We start from the raw sequence: 21,467 nt of genomic DNA, 5'->3' as shown, positions 1-21,467 counted from the left end.
GTTAAAGGGGACATATCATGAAAATATGAAATGTTTCATGTTTAACCTCCTAAGACCTGAATGTCTTTATACGTGGACATCACATTTTTTGTTGTTTGCACTGCACCATAATACTTAATTCTGTGTAACCGGAACCTGATGTACACAAACATGGACAAATACACTGCTTCATGTTCTAAGAAAAATAGGTGGTTATTATATTTATTGGGTCTTCCCGACCCCAAAATAGCTGGTAGAAAAAAAACTTGGGGCTTAGAAGGTTAAAGCAACAATAAAGAGTTTTTGCTCTTTGCTCCCCCCACAGGTTAAAAGGGTAATTGTCCATTACCCCTGTCGTAAATACTGCAGCATAGCTGGCTCTGATTGGATTGTAGGTCTGCCGTAAAGCACGTTTTTGTAGTTTTCATTCGAACTACAGGACCGCGACCCGACGGTTGGAAACTTCTGTAGTGCGGTTTTGGCCGATAGAGGGCTGCAAAGCCAATGTGAAAGTGCCGTTCACCCTGTTTCGAGTGGATGAACGACTGAAACTTTTTTGGAAACGTTATTTTAAGGTAAAAAAAACTCTTTGGTGTTGCTTTAAGTGCTAAAACATTTAAAAAAGGACAACCCTGTAACTTAGTTTTGGTAAACCATTTTCTGCAAACGTGAAAAGATATGTCATTGAAATTTGTCTAACCTTGTGATGTCAGAAGGGGATAATACCGCCCCCTTAATCTGCACTATATAACCACGGCACTGCCATTTAGTGCAGAGATCAGCTCATTTGCATTTTAAAGGTCACACCCCAAAACGCCCCATTTTTGCTCACACCTACAAAGTGGCAATTTTAAAATGTTATAATAAATTATCTATGTGGTATTTTGAGCTAGAACTTCACATACATTGTCTGGGGACACCACATATTTATTTAACATCTTTGAAAAGTCTTGTGAAATGTCCCCTTTAAATACTCTCATTTATTTTTATAATGTGCAAAAGAAAATGTTACGGTTTTTAGAAGTGCTTCTATGTATTTAAAATGTATAGAAAACAATTACTTTGATAAACGTAACGTGATATGGTAGGAATGCTTGCACCACTGAATGCGCAAACACACAAAAAGTTGCCGATCTCATTTTGTTAGTTGCATACCGCCGCACTACAGACAGACAGCATCACTTCCTTGATAGGAGAGTAAGTCTCCGCCCACCAGAGTGGCATTTTTGGTGTGAGAAAGCCTCGTTTGTCTCACAGGAAGAAGTTGAAAACATGAAGAAAAGCGACAGTTGGAGACTTCACTAAACTTTTACGGGCTCAGCACATTTCACCTCTTGGTGTTTGGATGGAAATGTGTTACTGTCACAGCGCAGAAAAGGTGCGCGCATTGCAACAAGTGAACTAGTCAACGGGACGCATTGCGCTGGATCAGAGGTTTTAAAGTACCACAAGCAAAACTTTTACGGTTGCAGGCATGTCGGAGCACAGGTCCAGTTTCCTTCACATTGGAGATATCGTGTCTCTTTATGCAGAGGGGACTGTCAATGGATTTATCAGCACTTTAGGGTACGTTGCCTCACAATATTCTTGTAGTCATTAAAATTGAGTAAACATATGTATACAATTTAATTCACATACGTTGATGTGATCACGAAATGCAACATCGCAATGCTAAATGCACAATACAATGTTAAAGACTTTACATTAATGTCAGAAGTTTGAGGAGTGGAAGTAGGAAGTGATTCGAGTCATGAAGGCCAGAGTTACAGTGTGACAGTATTGTAGCATGCAAATCTTTAAACAGGAATGCAAAGTTTGCTGTTATTTTACAAACCATGTGAACTGTAGCCGTGTAGTCTCTAAAATTAAGGCAAGCTTTGAATGAAATGCCACACCTGACTCACCTATTCGATTTTATGTAACGTGTAAACATTTCTCTATTGCTGACTTGTTTTGAAACCTGTTGAACAGTACTAGAAGACATCATATGTGTACCTAACCTGCTTGTGTACACAGATTTAATGATTTTCAATCCTAATTCAAATGCTTTTGGAATGCACAATGCTTTCAAGTGATTTATGTGTGGACACATCACTTTGAAAGTCTTCAGTTAGTGAATACAACCACATGGCGTTGAAACACCCAACCTCAGGTTGTGATTCATCTTTTTTGCTTTGCTATGCAATGACTCATCAAGTAAATAGGGCAGTGTTTGGTAAAACAAGGGGGCCGGGGCCCACAGGTGGCCTCATAAGACCTCAAGATGACCCGAAATTATTTAAAATGAGATAGTGCAAGCATTGCAACAAGCTAAAACAACAACAACAAGATTTGCTTTATCTTTATTGTCAAACCCCTGCTTTTATATAATAAAAAATGTAAATAATCAAAGTTTTGGTTGAAGTATATTTCTGAAATGTAGGCCAAATCGCACACACTTGTGGCAGGCAGTGTGCACTTATGTTAAAAGTGTGCACACTTTTTTGTGTCAAAGTGAGCTGTCAGTTTGCATGCTTCAGCTTTCTAATGCATAGTTGAGGTTCTAGTTCTTCTGCATTTGTTGTGTTGTGTCTTGCAGTGTGCTCGTCCATTCATGTACCGTGTTTGAAAATGCATTGAAAGTCATTTATCTGATCATAAACAAGACAGTTTTGGATTTGTTCCCAGGCTAAGGCATCTACAAGGATAAAATGAAATGAGTTTAAAGCAGTGGATGTCAACAGGGCCAAGCGCTCTTAATGAGAAACACTGGTTTAAAAAAAAGGGCTGTTTAGATAACAACAGGTGAAAAACAAAGTAAAAGTAGAGGCCTGATTCAAACGTAGCATGATTATTTTGAAGCTTTTTTGTATTGTTTGAAAGAACAGTTATGTATGGTGTCATTTTGCATTTGTAACCAGTATCAGCATTGCTGGTTGCATAACATACGGTTATTTAACTTGGACAAGGTCTGACTCCTTTACCTCATGCCTTCAAGTAATGAAGCTATAATAGCATGGTTAAACACTGCAGACCAGGGTACGTTTGGTTCATGTTTAACCCGGTGTACCTCATTACGCCTTTGAAGATTACCGGCCCTCAATGAGTTTTACAGTGTACGTAACACTCGATTTGTGCAAAATCAGGCTAGTGTTTTTATCCAAAAATAACGCATCCCTTTGTTGTATTTTTAATATAGGCTACCTTAAGATATACAACATAGGGGAAGTGTGCTAGCATTGACAATTATAGCAATAAAACTATTTATGACTATGAAAATATCCATTTGCAGGCTAGTAATCATGTAATGTGGCTTTATTTATAGTATGTTTGCTCGCTGGTTTTGGAGTGTTTTGATATTTACAAGGCAAATGTTTGACTTGTTATCCGGTATTTAGCATTAGAGTTATTAAATGGAGAGGTGTGTTATTTTAAAGGTGCCATAAAATGTAAAACTGTATTTACCTGGGCATAGTTGAATAATACAAGCTCTGTACATGTTAATGGCATATTGTTAGCCTCAACCACGATTGTTTTCTCCTTCTAATGTAAACCTTGTGCATGCAAAAGACCATTGGAAAACAGGCCAATCTCAACATTACACCGACTGTGACGTTAAAGTCGTGATATACACCCCAACATTAAATTACATATTAAATTAAGTACAATGTTGTAGGGCTGGACTTTGGAAGTTTGAGCGAGAGGAGTAATAGTCAGGAGTGATGATGTTACTGCACCCGAGGTCAAAGTGCTGCAAACTAAGTGCTCTTTCGCCATACAATATAGTTCTCATTTTTATCTGCTTAAAAAATGTACACGTTTTATTTTGTGCAACCATACTTACTCGTGTAACTACTCATGTAACAGTCTTTAAATAGGGAAAACATGGAAGTGTTTGGTGGCTTCTTAATTCATCCCTGTTTGGATCCTAAAGAATGAATGGGGCTAGGCTAAATGCTAACATTCACGACCCGCTGTACAAAGATTAAGTGCACGCATTGATTAAAGATAGGGATGTATTAATTCATCTAAGTTGAAATATTGAAAAAACTGTGGTGTTTTCCTTTAAACAATAGAGGAACAACCAAGAAGTTCAACGAACTGTAATAAATAAAGAACACGGTATCATACTTGTAATCTAAAATTTATTTACAGACCCATCCGATATGTTGGTGACATTTTTCGTCAGTTGAACTATAAAGAAGATATTTTGCAGAAATCCCAGTGCTCATAATGCAAGTCAAAGGAGCTGATATATTCAGTAAAAAAGTAATGCCTATGACTGGTGACATATTGACGTCTTGTGAAGAAAATCAATCAGATTTGTGCGAAATTGAACATTATTTACAACATTATTAGCATTAATGCAGAGCATCTGCCAACAGCCTCTGCCCAAACAGGAGCATGATCTCCTCCTTGTGGTGTTAATATCGATACAGCTAACTATCGTGATACTTTTTTCCACGATAGTGTACCGATATTTCAATCTCTACTATTGATATTTTTAATAAATTAATAATCCCTCTGTGTGCATCAAACAACCTCCTCCACTGCTGCTGTAGTTGTCGCTGTCCAGTTGTCTGTCATATATGGCTAATGTCTTCTAAGTTAGCGGAAGTGAAAATTAGCAGAAAATTTAAAAACACCTGCAGCTTTCGTGTGGACGCACTTTGGCTTTGACAAAAAGTTACAAAAAAATCAGCCGTCTTTTTTACATTTTTATAAAAAAAGAAGAAAAATCATTGCAATGTATCGCAACATGCAGCGTATTGTATCGTACCGTGGTACATTGTTTTGATGCAACATGGTACATGACACGTATCGTATCGCGAGGCCCTTGCCAATACCCAGCCCTACTAGTCAGACCGTTAAAAAAAATTGAAACCGGAAGTAAAGTTCGGATCAGACACGTATCGCGTCACCGCATGTGCTTCTGATGAACCCATCTATAGACCATTTCTTCTAAGGGCAGATCCTAGGACATGTAAAACCGTCTTTGGATAATTTTTGCACTTAATAAAGCTACATACCTTCTATGTAGATATCAGAGAACAATTTAACATATTATTTAAATGCATTCTTTAGCACCTTTAAATATGAAAATAGGCAGTTTTTAGTAAAGCATTTGAAAGGTAATTTTTTTTACTATAAAAGTTTTTGCAATTCTTTCGTGTCCTGACAGAGCCAAAAAGATTGTAAAATGCTCATGTCTTATGTACTGTGGGAAGCACAAACTAGCTGATACTTGATGTTATAGACCTGAAAATCAGGTCTTTGCAAGTTTTATGACTCTATACCTAGACAAATGTTCATACACTATGGAGCTTTAAGAAATTAATAGTCAATCTGCAGAATTCATTAGCCTTCACATGATTTTAAGCATACCGTTACATAGGTTCTACATACTGTAGCACCATTTGACCAAACGTTGGCGCTCTATGCTGCATAGCACTTGAAGAGGTGGTAAACTGGCTGTTTTGAAGGTTTGATAGTGTTTATGGGGTACACTCACTATATCGTGTTTATGCTTCGTTTTTAAAATATTTTACCTTTATATTATACACCTATTCTCCTAAAAACAGGCAGTTGAGTTTCTAGTTTTGTGAAGCCCCTCCGTCAGAAATTCATGATTTTACATTTCCTTTGGTGTGTACGTGTGTATTAGTACATGTTAACGATATGCAAAAGGTACAAACCCCTAAGTAAACAATGACACAAGTTATCGTCTCCAACATAAATCTCTTTTCTTGGACTACAACAAACACACGGATTGTAGGCAACAGTTAAAGGAATAGTCTACTCATTTTCAATATAAAACTATGTTATTACCTTAACTAAAAAGAGTTGATACATCACTCTATTATCTGTGTGCGTGCACGTAAGCACTGGAGCGCGCTGCGACACTTTGATAGCATTTAGCTTAGCCCCATTCATTCAATGGTACCAATCAGAGATAAAGTTAGAAGTGACCAAACACATCAATGTTTTTCCTATTTAAGACGAGTAGTTATACGAGCAAGTTTGGTGGTACAAAATAAAACGTAGCGCTTTTCTACGCGGATTTAAAAGAGGAACTATATTTTATGGCGTAATAGCACTTTTGGGAGTACTTTGACTCGGCGCAGTAACACCCTCCCTCTCCCATTATGAGAGTGAGAAGGGGAGCGGACTTTTCAGGCGAGTCGAAGTACTCCCAAAAGTGCTATTACGCTATAAAATATAGTTCCTCTTTTAAATCCGCTTAGAAAAGCACTACGTTTTATTTTGAACCACCAAACTTGCTCGCACAACCACTCGCTTAAACAGGAAAAACGTTGATGTGTTTGGTCACTTCTAACTTTATCTCTGATTGGTACCATTGAATGAATGAGGCTAAGCTAAATGCTATCAAAGTGTCGCAGCGCGCTCCAGAGCTTACGTGCATGCACACAGATGATAGAGTTATGTATCAACAATTCTTAGTTAAGGTAATAACATAGTTTAATATTGAAAATGAGTAGACTATTCCTTTAACTATCTGGGATTGGTGATGTAGACAAGACCGACATTATCATAATTCCTTGCGCTTTGGACTCAACCTGTAAGTTAACTCTTGTTAGCATTGCATTGTCCCCAAATCTTTCAAACATGGTAAGGAGTGTCACATTTCTGGCTGAAGCCAGAGGTATTCAGACCAATCATAACGTACAGATAAGCTGGCCAATCAGGGACACAGAGTTTTTAAAATCCGTGCATTTCAGGAAGAGAGTGAAATCTGTAGCTACAAAAATGTATGGTATGTGGAAAATAATGTGTTTTTTTAACCATAAACCACACGAACACATTGTATTATACCAAATACACAAAACAATGTTGTTTTTAGCAATAAAATAGGTGCTCTTACAGAATTTATCTCCCTTTGCATTGAACTTTGAGTGTTGTAACTTTAAAGATGTTGTTTATTACACACTAACTGAAGTTAGAAAAGTGAAATCATAATCAAGGACCCCTTTTAAAGTGATTCCATGATTACGAGCCAATAAACCACTTTTAGTGCTATTTAGCACCATTTTTTTAGTGTGTATAATGTAGAAAGATCCTGTGAACTGTACGCCTACATTCACCAGTCAGAACCTCTACGTCCTACTGCTTGAAAATATTTATTTACAGACAACTGTGTTCACAAGATAACCAAACTGAGACAAGTGCTATCATTAAAAAAACCATGAGCTGCCCTTGATAAGGAATAACCTATTATTAGTTTTAACAAAAACAGTGGGGGAAGTCCGGGTGTTAGTAAGTTTATCAGGCCTCCAAAGAGAACTGCAGTTTCCGTCCTTATCCGAAGGTTGCTTTGTGTAGGCGTTTTGTGTCTAATGTGGTTAAATTGTCAGCCAATCTTCAAAATCATATTTCGAATCCTTTTATCAACATTTATTTCTACATTTGATACAGCTAACCTTGTGAATTCACTGGTTTACAAGCATCTAGCCTTTGATTTGATGGTTTTATAATTGGCAGTAGCATTTAAAAAAGGTTAGAAAGCATCTCTTTACAGTAGTCATTGTACACAGTGGTAAATGATGCTGGTCTGTTAATGGTGCCAGTGCTTGGGTACTTATTCAGTAAGTCTAATGGAAAGAAACACTATAAACTACCATTTAAATTTAAGCATTTACAGTGTATTTAGGGTGTACATTTTATCAGTTCTTGCTACCAGCATGCTCAGTTAAACTGCAGGGTCATCTCACAAACTGAGTGAATTCATGGACTCCTTTTCTGCACCATATCCTTTGATGTAAAAATGCAAAAAAGTAGTTTTTTTGACAATGAACACATGTTTGCTCCACAGGTTGGTGGATGACAGATGCGTGGTGCAACCTGAGGCTGGCGATCTTACGAACCCGCCGAAGAAATTGAGAGGTGAGTCATTCAAGTTTAAGCACAGCAGCGGCCAATGCGCCAGTGCAATCTTGTCAGCGCTATTATTAGTAAATTAACTGTTGTTATGGAGATATAAATATGTAGCATTAGTTTCCCGTGCTCACATGCTGATTAATTCCTGGGCCTGCAGGCCTCCTTCATACATTGCTGACTCGTCTGCTGTGTTATGGGATAAGCGGTGTGTCTTTGGTTCTGTAGTGAGATCTCAGCAGGGTTTCTGGCTCTTGTCTAATGACTACAATTGTAAACTGAGGCTTGATAACCAGGATAATACAAGTATCTGAAATAGCAACTTTAAGTTTCCTTTAGCGATCAGCAGTGTACAGGAGGAAAGAGATTTTCTTTTAGTAGGCTACAGACCAATTCAAGCATCTTATTTGCCTTTAAATGCCCATAGCGATTAATTTGTTTACTTAATTTTATAATTTTAATGGTGACACTGTGTGGTTTGAAAAAGCAACTAGTCAGACAACTAGCGGGTGTGCTCATGAAATTTGCATAAATACATAAAAATTGTATTCACGGTGATGTACTTGCAATGGGCGTGTGTGGTATTCCCAAAGGTTGAACATCAGAAATGTGCAGATTTTTGTAAAGATTTGTAAAATTTGTGTTTGAACTGCAAAGTCCTCTTAGCGGTGGGACACCTTTTCTGAAGTATATTACCATCGTTCATGTATCATATCTAACGCGTATCAACTATTACACTATAAATTAATGTAATGTTATACAATGTTAGCTACAGGTCCTTGAATTCTTGCCTGGCTGCCAAACCTCTCCGCACAATTGTGATTTATGATTGTTGCCTCCTCTTGTCTTTAGCAAACAAAAACATTTCATGATCGACAAGGTATTTGTTTCAGAGATCAGTTTAGCCACTAGCTGGACCAATAAATAAATACAGACTGGAAGTTCGCTTCGATTCAGGCACGTAACCCCCTCAATGCATGTGCGTCCGATGAAACTGTCTATAACCTGCAATACTGAAATTTACACAATTGCAGATTTGAAAATTGACTCTCAACTACATTATATTATTAAATATTATATAGTACTTTATAATATATATTATTGCACAGACAATTATAAGATTTTGTAATTCTGTTTCTTTGTTAACGTAAAGTATATTGTCTTTTGGCCATAGTGTTACACATTGTAAACTTTAATGTTTTTCCCATTGTGATAAATTAGACTTTCATTTTACTGTAAGTGCATTACTGTATACAATATGATTGTTTATTATTTAAATGCTTATATATTTTTTTAGGTTATCAACATCAGAATTGTCAAAGATGTTGTCAGTAGAGCTTAACTTGAATCTGGTTGTGTAAACAAAAGCATATTCATTTACATAATAAGGGCGTGGTGTACTTGTATTATGTATATTTGTGTATCCCCATGGTTAATGAGCCATAGTTTACAGTAGAATTATGAGTGACAGAAGGATGTTTGAGGAAGTATTTCAGTCTGTCCTTTCTAAGCTAGTTTGCGGTTTGTAAACGGTCACCTCCATACATTTGTAACAGAAGCACGTGTAGTGTTTTTTTTAGCTGTTTACCAAAATGTATTCCAGTTACAGACTTATAGTATAAGTGAATATTGAAAGACTCTCAGCTTTACATAGAGAATGTTTACATCCAATTTGGATGAATGATTTAGGAATTATGGTTGTTTAAAAAGTAACTCCCTATTTTAAAGAGGCCAAAAGTAATGGAACAGTTGACTTAAAAACTGTTTTGTACAGGTATGCGCTATTTGTTAAATCATTTGAAGCATGTTAAAGGTCTGGAGTTGAGTTTTAAGTGTATTTGCATTTGAAAGCTGTGGCTGTGAACCCAAATCATGCAGTTCAGGGACATCCCATGCAAGTAAAACAGACCATATTTAGATTTCAAAAACACAATAAATACATCAGAGAGATCGTAGAAACCTTTAGAGTGACCAGGGGCCTCATGTATAAAACTGTGCGTAGGATTCTTACTAAAAGTCTACGTACGCACAAAAGTCAAAAATGGCATACACCAAAAATTATGAAGACTTATAAAACAAAGCAATGTTCCCTTTATAAATCACAGATCACCTGCAAGTGTGCGTACATGAATCATCCTAATATCCCACCCTGCAAGCCCATTCTCCCATCAAGTTTGTTTTTTTATAAATCACAACCTTTGCGTGGGAACTGGCGTACGCACGTTTCCAGCTCTGTTTTGTGCGTACGCATGCTTTATACATGAGGCCCCAGATCAACAATTTGGTACTTTCTGACTAAAAAATAACACACTGGTGAGCTCAGCAACATAAAAATCCTGTACATCTATAGGATAACAGTTCTGCATGATCACATTATCCTCTCCATTATAAAGAAAACCCCTTTTGCAACATCTGGAGAAGTAAAAAATAAACTTGAATGCTTCTGTCTTCTGTTACATCATTAAAAACACTAGCGACCCAGTGCCTTAAGCCATGCATGGAAATGCAATCACACTGCCTGAACACTATTTTACTACATTACAAAAAATGACTTTCTTACTTAGTATTTTTGTTTTGCTTTCAGTACAAATATTTAAAAATTCTTAAATTAAGATGTATAAAATAAGTCTAGTTTTTAGACAAGAAATGTCAACTTTAAGCGAATTTGTGCTTAAAACGTGCAAAAAAAATCTGCTAATAGAACTTTTGCTTGTTTTAAATACCAATTTACTTTGTCTAAAAGCTAGACTTATTTTCCTAGGTCATTTTGCTCATCAAGAAATACATCTTAATTTAAGAACTTTTAGATATTTTTACTGAAAACAAAAATACTAAGTAAGAGAGTCATTTTTTGCAGTGAATTCTTAAATGAAGATGCATTTTCTTGACGAGCAAAATTACCTTAAAAAATGAGTCTAGGTTTTAGACAAAAAAATACAATTTAAGTGAATGTGTGCTTAAAACAAGCAAAAACATTTTTGAGAATTTTTTTCTTGAATTAAGTGTTAAGGGAAAAGTAAACTTATTTCAAGATTTTTTTTCTTACCCCATTGGCAGATATGCTTGCTTGTTTTAAGCACACATTTATTTAAGTTGTATTTTTTTGGTCTAAAAACTAGACCCGTTTTCTTTGGTAATTTTGCTCATCAAGAAAATACATCTTAATTTAAGAACTTTTAGATATTTTTACTGAAAACAAGACAAGAATACTAAGCAAGAAAGTATTTTTTTGCAGTGAATTCTTAAATGAAGATGCATTATCAAGTATTTCAATTTCAAGTACTTATTTTAAGTATTGTTTGCTGATATAATAAGTTGTTCTTACACTGCAAAAAAGATTTTCAAGAGAAAAAATCTTAGTATTTTGTCTTGTTTTCAGTAAAAAATATCAAAAAATTCTTAAATGAAGATGCTTTTTTTTTCTTGATGAGCAAAACGACCCAACAAAATAAGTCTAGTTTTTAGACCAAAAAAATACAACTTAAATTAATGTGTGCTTAAAACAAGCAAAAATATCTGCCAATGGGGTGAGAAAAAAAATCTTGAAATAAGTTTACTTTTCCCTTAACACTTAATTCAAGAAAAAAATTCTCAAAAAATGTTTTTGCTTGTTTTAAGCACACATTCACTTAAATTGTATATTTTTTGTCTAAAACCTAGACTTATTTTTTAAAGGTAATTTTGCATATCAAAAAATGCATCTTCATTTAAGAATTCACTTTCTTAGTATTTTTGTCTTGTTTTCAGTAAAAATATCTAAAAGTTATTAAATTAAGATGTATTTTCTTGATGAGCAAAATGACCTAAATAAGTCTAGCTTTAGACAAAATCTGCCAATGGGGTAAGCAACATTTTTCTTGAATATTTCTTGAATTTAGTGTGGCAGATTTTTTTTGCTTGTCTTATGCACAAAATCACTTAAATTTGATATTTTTGGTCCAAAAACTAGACTTATTTTCTGGGGTAGTTTGGCTCATCAAGAAAAAGCATCCTAATTTAAGAATTTTTTGATATTTCTACTGAAAACAAGACAAAAATACTAAGATTTTTGTTTCTTAAATAATTTTTTGCGTAGCCTTCTCCATCATTTTTATTCTCATTATTTTTTACAGGCTGATATTAGTTTTATTTTTCTGATATTTGTCTGACTTTTTTAGGATTTTTTTTTTATCATGGAGAGGATAATGCGATCATTCACCACTGTTGTCGTATATAGACGTACAGGTTTATTTATGTTGCTGAGCTCACCAGGATGTTATTTTTTGTCAGAAATTACCAATGTTCAGAATTGTTGTGTTTTTGAAACCTAAATATGGTTTTTATCACTTGCATGGGATGTCCCTTAACCGCATGATTTGGGTTCACAGCCACAGCTTCCAGATGCAAATGCCACACTTAAAATAAACTTCAGACCTTAAACAGGCTTCAAATTATTTAACAATTAGCCCATACCTGTCCACAAAACAGTTTTTAAGTTATCTTTTTTATTTACTTTTGGCCTTTTTAAAAGGGGGAGTTACATTTTAAATGTAATAATTTTAGTTGTTTAATAATTTTAAATATAATTTTAAATAAATTAAAAATAAAATAAAATAAAATAAAAATATAAAATAAAATTTTATAATTTTAAATGTAATTCCTAAGCCCTTCAGACAATCTGTAATAAGTAAAGCTGTTGGCCCTTTATGCCAATATTCATTATATGACTGTAACTGGAATACATTTTGGTAAACAACTAAATTAACTCAATGTGCTTCTGTTACAATATTTATGGAGGTGACTGTATATTTTTGCTTAAGGGATATTTGCACAGCTATAAGATTTCGCTGAATTAAATAAAAGACTTGTATTTGTTTTAGTTGGTGCTGTGTATGTACAGTACAAGACTCAAGAGATGTATACATTGAGACCAACTTGCTAATGTCATTTTTATACTGTTTGTAAAAACGTTATAGTTGTCAAACCCATCACTTTTTCTTTCTGTTCTCCAGATTGTCTCTTCAAGGTTTGTCCTATGAACAGGTATTCTGCACAGAGACAGTTCTGGAAAGCAAAACAAGGAAAACATGGGAACAACTCGCAGGGAGATCTCTTTAAGAAACTACAGGTACTAGACTTATGCAATAATATTTGCCAATTTCAAATTTGCTTATTTTAATTGTCTTATGAACTACTCTACATTTTCTCTATATCTCTTCAGCATGCAGCAGATTCAGAGCAGAAACAAAATGATACAGAAAACAAGAAATTGCTGGGGGAAGTCGTCAAGTACAGTCGGGTCATACAGGTACGGCAAACACCACTCTTCTCCTTATGAACAAATGAGGAGCTTAGATGCAATAGCTGCTAAACCTCATTCAAAAAAAATATATTAACCAAATGCATGAATTATACATTCATCAAATACCTTCGCTTCACATCCACTTAATCCCAGAAATGCCGGTTTGTTGGCAGAATCCATTAAGTCTGATAAAAAATGCAAATTTACAGAGAGTTTTGCATCTGAGCTCTTCATGTTATTTCACACATTCGTATGCTTGACATCCAGAGCGTTGTTTATTTTTTTACACTGTTGCGAAGGCTGTGAGTGTGTCGCTCAAGGGCCGAAAGACCTCGGTTTGTGTGATGTGTGGGTCCAGCAGTGATATAAAGAAGGCATTGTCAGGCTGGTCACTTTAAATTACGTTTTCCAGTGAACTTTAACAAAAACCATGGTTTCAATCTTTATTCTTACCCAAAGCCCCAAAGTGTTTTTTTTCCTTTCTGGAAGTTTAGTGGCATTTCCTAGATGTTTTTTTACCTTTGGGTTACTGATGGTGGTGGTGAATGTAAACTCGCATTACCAGACCTTTTAAAGGGGACATTTTACAATACTTTTTAAAGATGTAAAAATAAATCTTTGGTGTCCCCAGAGTATGTATGTGAAGTTCTACCACAAAATACCATAAAGATAATTTATTATAGCATTTTAAAATTGCCACTTTGTAGGTGCAGGTTCAAAAATATGCCCTTAAAGGGGACATATCATGAAAATCTGACTTTTTCCATGTTTAAGTGCTATAATTGGTTCCCCAGTGCTTCTATCAACCTAGAAAACGTGAAAAAGATCAATCCAGTAACTTAGTTTGGGTAAGCTATTCTTTGCAAGCATGTAAAAAATTAGGTAATTGAAATTTGGCTCCCCTTGTGATGTCAGAAGGGGATTATACCACCCCTTAATCTGCGCTATCCAACCACAGCACTGCCATTTAGTGCAAAGATCAGCTAATTTGCATTTTTGCTCATACCTACAAAGTGGCAATTTAAATATCCTAAAATAAATGATATATGTGGTATTTTGAGCTAGAACTTTACATACGTACTCTGGGGACACCATAGATTTATTTTACATCTTAAAAAAGTCTTGTGAAATGTCTTCTTAAATTGTAAATATGTGACCCTGTCTGGGAAATCCAGCCTAAAGTCTCATAATCTTATTATAAGATTTAAGACACAAAAGTTTGATTTCATTCGTTGATTTTAATTTCAATCTTTAACCTTGCGCATTACAGACACAATATAAAAGATATAAAGGTTATATTTACACATAATGGTCTTTACATTATGTTGGATGATTTTATGAAGAAAAGAGTAAATAAAATGAATTTAGCTGGGTTTTCACAAGCAAGGTGACATATAGCCTGGTCCACATTTATGCGTATTCTGCCCAAGGTTCGCACACCTTAGCTGCTTTATCGACATTTAACAACCAAATGTTATTGTTTACATCACACTTAGTTTGTAAATTTAAAGTTGGATACAACACAGAGCAAAGTGGAATATACAGGTGCCATTAACCCAGCAATACCTGGCAAACAGCCTTGGCATATAACCAGTTATTCCCTCTTCGTCTTTTTAAACAAATTTCAATTTGTGTGTTGTTTTTGACACACCATTTTCAAATTTCAGCTTCTTCATATTAAGAGTAATAAATATCTGACGGTGAATAAGCGACTGCCTGCCCTGCTGGAGAAAAATGCCATGCGTGTATCTCTGGACCCCTCAGGAAACGAGGGCTCCTGGTTCAACATCCAACCTTTCTGGAAGCTACGGAGTGAAGGAGACAATGTATGTATCCATCCACTAATGCTAAAAGTGCACCAGGGTTTTAGGGGGAAGCAGTCAGTGATTTTAATCATGACCTCTCATCATTATATTAACATCATTGTAATGTTGTGTTAACGCATTTGGTCCTTTCTCTCGTTTTCATCTCAGCTACCAAACCTGTGAAGGTATATAACTTGTTGGAGCATGCAGTGTGTTTTGCCACAGAGATAATAATGCAGCAGCATGTTAACATGCATGTTTCATGCAACTCTTAACAGACTGATTCACAATTATTACTCTCCTGGTATTTTTTTGCAATTGTTCACATAAGTATGGCCTGAGGTCTATTATCATGTTTATTTTGGACAATATGTGTATAAAAAAAAGAAAAGTGAGCATTGTAGAAATAACACTTTAACTTCACACACATTCTTTTCATCACTATATCATTTTACATTTCTTCACTCAGCATGTAATAAATTCACTAGTTTTTACAATGTCTGCAGTGTGTATAGTAGGATAAGGACTGTATTTGGACTGAATAATTATTTTGCGCTCGTTTTATCTCAAAGGAGTAGTTTAAACTAGATTTTTACTATGGTACAGTATAATGTTTCACTAGTTTACAGTCTATGCATGTCACAAGATGTAATGTCACCTTTGTTGTGCAACAACACAAACTGCTCATATAAGATGTATCTGTAAGCATGCAGTGTTATGAATGTTTCTGTGTCTTTGTCTCTCTGGGTAGGTGGTGGTTGGAGATAAAGTGGTCCTGATGCCGGTCAATGCAGGACAGCCTCTCCACGCCAGCAACATTGAACTTTTGGATAACCATGGCTGTAAAGAGGTCAGACACCAACCTTATTCTCAACATTTCTCTTAAAGGGGCCATGGCATGAAAATCTGACTTTTCCATGTTTACGTGCTATGATTGGGTCCCCAGTGCGTCTAGCAACCTAGAAAATGTGCAAAAGATCAACCCAGTAACTTAGTTTTGGTAAACCATTTTCTACAAGCACATGAACAAATTGGTTGTTGAAATTTGGCTCCCCTTGTGATGTCATAAGGAGCTCTTATTATAATAATACCACCCCTTAATCTGCACTATCCAACCACAGCACTGCCCTTTAATGCAGAGAAAAGCACAATTGAGTTTTAATTGCAACAAACCACCACCATCAGTGTTTGAATTTCATCAGCTCATCTGCATTTTAAAGGACACACCCAAAACGCCACATTTTTGCACACACCTACAAAGTGGCAATTTTAACATGATATAATAAATTATTTATATGGTATTTTGAGCTAAAACTTCACATATGTGCTCTGGGGACACAAAAGATTTATTTGACATCTTAAAAAAGTCTTGTGCCATGGCCCCTTTAAAATCACAGAGAGACGGTCAAACATCTTGTTTCTGTATCTTAAAGGTGCTATAGGTCAGTGGTTCCCAAACTTTTTCAGCCTGCGGCCCCCCTTGTGTACGGTGCATTCCGTCACGGCCCCCCAAAGAAAATTTGTGACAAAAAACTGTTCTAAAACATTTTAATAAAAAAAAACATTAAATTATACAAAAAGTAGTGCTTTTGGTTAGTAGCCTTATTTTTTTTTAGATTTAATTACACAGAATTTCATGATAAATTAATGTCTTTTATAAAACTGGGGCACCCCTGGCACCATCTCGCGGCCCCCCTGGGGGACCCGGCCCCCAGTTTGAAAACCACTGCTATAAGTTGCTAAACCATAGCTTAGCTGTTTTTTCAGCAGCTGTTTTTTTTTACATTTTAATGCACAATATTTTCCATAATGTGCCTTTAACTGTTAAAGCATGGCCCTAGCAATGCTAAGTTAATGGGTTTGATTCCCCATGAATGCTTGTTGACCACACATGGTTACCAGTATCAAGTGCCATACAATTATAAACATTTATACATCTGTAATAGAAATAAAAGGCAATGCAGTCTTTTTTTATCAATATGGAATAATAAAGCTTGTGTGTTTTATCTTTATGGACTGCCAGGTGAACGCTTTGAATTGCAACACCAGTTGGAAGGTCACTCTATTTATGAAATTTAGTGAATACAGAGAGGATGTCTTAAAAGGGGGAGTTGTTTTGATATAGCAGGGATGATCAGATCAATATGTATTGATCATGGTATTTGATATTGGCTGATTTTTACTGGTCTCTTTGATTTTATTCGACTCATTCAGGGAGATGTGGTGAGGTTGTTTCATGCTGAACAAGAAAAATTTCTAACCTGTGATGAATACAAGAAACAGCAGTACGTCTTCTTACGAGCTACTCTCCGCCAGTCAGCAACCTCTGCAACCAGCTCAAAAGCACTCTGGGAAGTGGAGGTAAAGTTTGAAATAAAGATGGAAAAATGTGACCCTGTCTGTGAAGTCTTATAATCTAATTAAGAGATTATGAGCATTAAAGTTTGATTTGTGTGAAAATGTAAAATGTATTTCTATCTTACACACCAGTAAATATAAGAATATCCTGTTCGCTTACTCAACAGCGTTCTGGCTTTTACCAGTAAAATATTCACACATCGGTAACAAATACCGTAAACTCTGTCAAAAAGTGTAAGTTTCCTCTAAACTGGTTGTATTTGTAAACAATGGTGGGTTTTGGTTTCAAACATGTGGTTTGTTGTTTTCACTTCTGTGACAAATGCTGACAGTTTTTAGATGACTTGAAATGGAACCGTAAGGCAAAAGAATCGCAACCTGCATCTAAAACAGCAGTAATGTTTACACATTAGTCGTCACGGAGGATGTGCGAAGGAAGTGGGCAATGAATGTACACACACGTGGCATCTGTCTGTGGTGCTCTGCTGTCACTCTGTCCGGTGTGCGTTATCTGTCATAGCCTTAATTGCTCAGAGGTCAAGAAAACAACAGAATATAACACAAAAAAAGACTTCAGCAGGGTTTGCAAAGACATGGTCACAAATGATAATGCTTATACATGTATGAATGTCATTACATTGGAAATAAAATGTTAAAAAATGAATGACATGATGCACTCTGTTCCTGTTGCTCAGTTTGTCGACCATAGAGTGCCGCAGGGATGACGTATTTTTGTAGGCCAACCCGGAAGTTAAAGGCGTAGTCCACGATGTTTGAAAAACGCGTTGGAAAAGGAGACGGGCCGACTACCAAAACACACTTATAGCCAATCAAATCAAATCAACTGCCGGGTTGCGTATGTGTGGGGCGGGTCTATCAACAGAAGGTCCAGATTCTATTGGGGTAGGGGCGTGTTTGTTTAGGTGATTTCAAATATCAACATTGGCTTTCAAACATCGTGGACTCTGCCTTTAACGGGACATTGGTTCCCTCGCTAAAAAGCCCATTCATTTTGACTTTTGATTATTTCAAAAAAAATTGCTCTGTGTTTGTCACTTATACGTTTTGTCCAAGTTAATCTTCATGGATGAAAACTAATTTTTTGAAATTAAACGTGTAAGTGTCAACCTAGCTTATTTTTTTCCAATAGTCGAAAAGTCTATGGGAAAAAAATGAATGGGGTTTTTATCGAGGAAACCAGTGTCCCGCTAATTTCCTGGGGTTGGTCTACAAAAATATGTCATCATCGCGGTTCTCTATTGTGTTAGCAGCACAAAGGTTCAATGCACTGTAATTCACTTTAGATAAAGCATCTAGCAATGCATAAATGTAAATATGCTTATATACGACTATTATATATGAGTCATTGCATACTTTATGTATAATTTTTTTATCATCTGATCTTTTAAAATTACTAGGGATGCGATAATATGCCGATATACACTAATAATCCGTGGCCGATAACTATTCTGAATCACACAGCCGATATTATGCAAAGCTATTTCATCTACTACGGCTTTTGATCAGTAAGTCCTTATCGATCTGAAATCACTGTTAGTTTGAGCCATTTAAAACATGCATTTGAAAAAGCAACACTTGTCGAACATAATCATTATACATATTCTTTATTATCATGAAAATACCTAAAAGATTTGAAGAACAGCGATATAAATATATGCTTAAGCCATTTTCTGGAGCTGCGTGTGTAAAGGTTCTTCGTCTGCAGCGCATATTGAGTTTCTGCATGAGAGCACCCTCTGGCTATTGGAAGTAGCGGCATTTCACCATAATGCTGCGTTCACACCAGCCGCGGTAGTGTCGTCAAGCGTGAGTGATTTCAATGTTAAGTCAATTTAAAGATGCGTTGCGGTCTCGCAGCGCGAATGAGGCGTTTAGCGAGACGCAATTCCGGCTCATTTGCGTGTCTAGTTCGCGCGAATGCCGCGAATTGAGCGTTGCTGCGAGTTGAAAAATGTGAACTTTGTCGAAAAAACCCACTGCGTAACCAATCAGGAGCTTGCATTAGTAGTGAAGTGATTACAGGAAGCGAGCAGAGTCGCAGAAGCAGGTATCTAATACAATTTTTGACGTTTTTGCGAGTGTCGCTATGTTAAATCCTATGATGTTCAAGTTTCATATCCTGTGTATTTTTTTTTAGGTGGTGCATTATGACCCATGCAGGGGAGGAGCTGGTCAGTGGAACAGTCTGTTTCGCTTTAAACACCTTGCCACAGGACGCTATCTTGCAGCAGAGGTACACGTTACATCTTTTTGGGTTCTCCCCTAACTGTATACACACTTCCTCTTCCTCTGTATACCGTTTTTGACACACTGTGGTTTATGTGAATGCCTGTGGTTTACTGTACGTTTTTAGCATGCAGCACATGAAGTCTCCAAGCAGTAGTATTTCCTCAAGAAAACCCATGAGCATGTCACTCAAATGGTCTGGTTCAAAAATAAAGTCAGATATTTTAATGTGAACTGATTTCTCAGAAAATGATCAGAGCTGGGCTGTCCACATTAATTTTGGGTTGGTGTTCCTGTAGCTCAGTTGATAGAGCTTTGTATTAGCAAGTCAAAAGTTGAAGGTTCGGGAACACCCACACACAAATGGAAATGGAAATTGCTTTGGATAAAAGCATCTGCCAAACACTTAAATTTATTATAAACATTTTTTGTCACTGTTTCTCATATTTTTCCTTTGTGAGGTATAATTTAAAGCAGTGGTTCTCAAACTTTTTCCACGGCCCCCCAAAGAAAATGTATGACAAAAAACTGTTCTAACGTTTTCATTAAACAAAACATATTAAGTTATACAAAGTAGTGCTGTTGGTTAGTTGCCTTATTTTTTTTAGGTTTAATTACACAGAATTCATGATAAATGAATGTATTTTATAAAATGTCATAAAACTGGGGCCCCCCTGGCACCATCTCGCGGCCACCCTAGGGGCCTCGGCCCCCAGTTTGAGAACCACTGATTTAAAGTGTTTATGTGCTGTAATATTATTTGTAAAAGTTAGAGAATGGCCTGCAGGGGGCAGTGTCCTCAATCTTATTGTTACAGTCACAGTGGTCCACTGTGCATTGCACAAACAGAGGAATGATTGTATGTGAAACAAATACTAAAAGAACCAGCCTGTATGTATGTGTGCCTTAGGAGTTTCATAAACACTCTTTGCTCTGTTTCAGGTAAATCCGGATTTTAAAGATGATAGCATCGAATCCAAACCTGAGGTGAGTCAGCGCTCACTTCCCAGACTATCATAAAGATTCATAAATTAAAACCTACGCCAGCCCCAAGGAGTAGGATGTAGAAGTACACTAGGCTTCCTCATCTGAAGTAAACAGAGCTTCGGCTAGACAGCACTGCGTCTCAGCGCTCAACTCTTCTGCACAACTTCACTATTACGTAATGCTCCCCCCTCCCCTCCTTCTCTCTTTCTCTCCTTTTCTCGCTACAACAGACAGACTTGCACATCTCCTGTCCTCCACCTCTCTCTGGGGATTTTTTCTCGAGTCTGTATCTCTCGCTGCACCTTTCCGCTGTATTAGCATTCCGCTTCGACAGGCGCTTGTGCACGCAGAGGGGGCTCCTTACATAATGTCTGAATCTGGGGGTGCCCCGTGAGAGCAAGCAGACGTGCTGTCTGCATCGATGCAAGAGTGAGTCAGAAGAGCTGCAGAAAGAGTCAGAGCTGAGGAGAATTTATAATGCAGAGCTCCAAATAGCCCTCCTTCAAAAGCTCTGGTGAAAACAGTCTGTACCACAGATGCAGCCCTGAATAATATACTCACTGTAGATGACCTCTGGGTTTTTCAGTGAACATTGTCAAGGCTGTGGCCAATTTTGGATTGTTCTGTGTTCGATTTAAGCTGCGTCTGTGTCTTGCTGGTAAGGGCGACAGAGGTAACTTGTTCGTGAATTATAACTATAGCCAAACCATGTGGCTGAAATTGCCTATTTCCAAACTATATAATCAGTACGCCATATGCAAATTCATAGTATTCGGAAACATTAGGTGAAAAGTATCCAGAAAAGTATCTGAAAAGTATCCAGATGACCTACTACTTTCGGCTAGATTTTAAGTGTGCATTTGATGGATACTTTACTATCCTGTGAGGCCACGAGCCAACAATTAAAAAAAAGTGAATAACATATCAGAAATTAATGA

General features: G+C 36.5%; 1 protein-coding gene across 1 annotated transcript in view; it reads left to right on the top strand.

The window, feature by feature from the left end:
• Positions 1-1,154: 1,154 nt before the first annotated feature.
• Positions 1,155-21,467, top strand: part of itpr2 (inositol 1,4,5-trisphosphate receptor, type 2) — a 108,714-nt gene continuing 88,401 nt past the window's right edge. Inside the window, exons 1-10 of the mRNA XM_073853660.1 lie at positions 1,155-1,545; positions 7,790-7,860; positions 12,843-12,958; positions 13,052-13,138; positions 14,800-14,958; positions 15,689-15,787; positions 16,961-17,048; positions 17,156-17,298; positions 19,454-19,549; positions 20,485-20,529. Coding sequence (XP_073709761.1) covers positions 1,454-1,545; positions 7,790-7,860; positions 12,843-12,958; positions 13,052-13,138; positions 14,800-14,958; positions 15,689-15,787; positions 16,961-17,048; positions 17,156-17,298; positions 19,454-19,549; positions 20,485-20,529 — 996 coding nt within the window. The 5' untranslated portion in view covers positions 1,155-1,453. The remainder of the gene's footprint in view (positions 1,546-7,789; positions 7,861-12,842; positions 12,959-13,051; positions 13,139-14,799; positions 14,959-15,688; positions 15,788-16,960; positions 17,049-17,155; positions 17,299-19,453; positions 19,550-20,484; positions 20,530-21,467) is intronic.

Source organism: Misgurnus anguillicaudatus, chromosome 15 (assembly GCF_027580225.2).
Source record: "Misgurnus anguillicaudatus chromosome 15, ASM2758022v2, whole genome shotgun sequence".
Classification (NCBI taxonomy): domain Eukaryota; kingdom Metazoa; phylum Chordata; class Actinopteri; order Cypriniformes; family Cobitidae; genus Misgurnus; species Misgurnus anguillicaudatus.
This window is presented reverse-complemented; position numbering and strand designations above follow the sequence as displayed.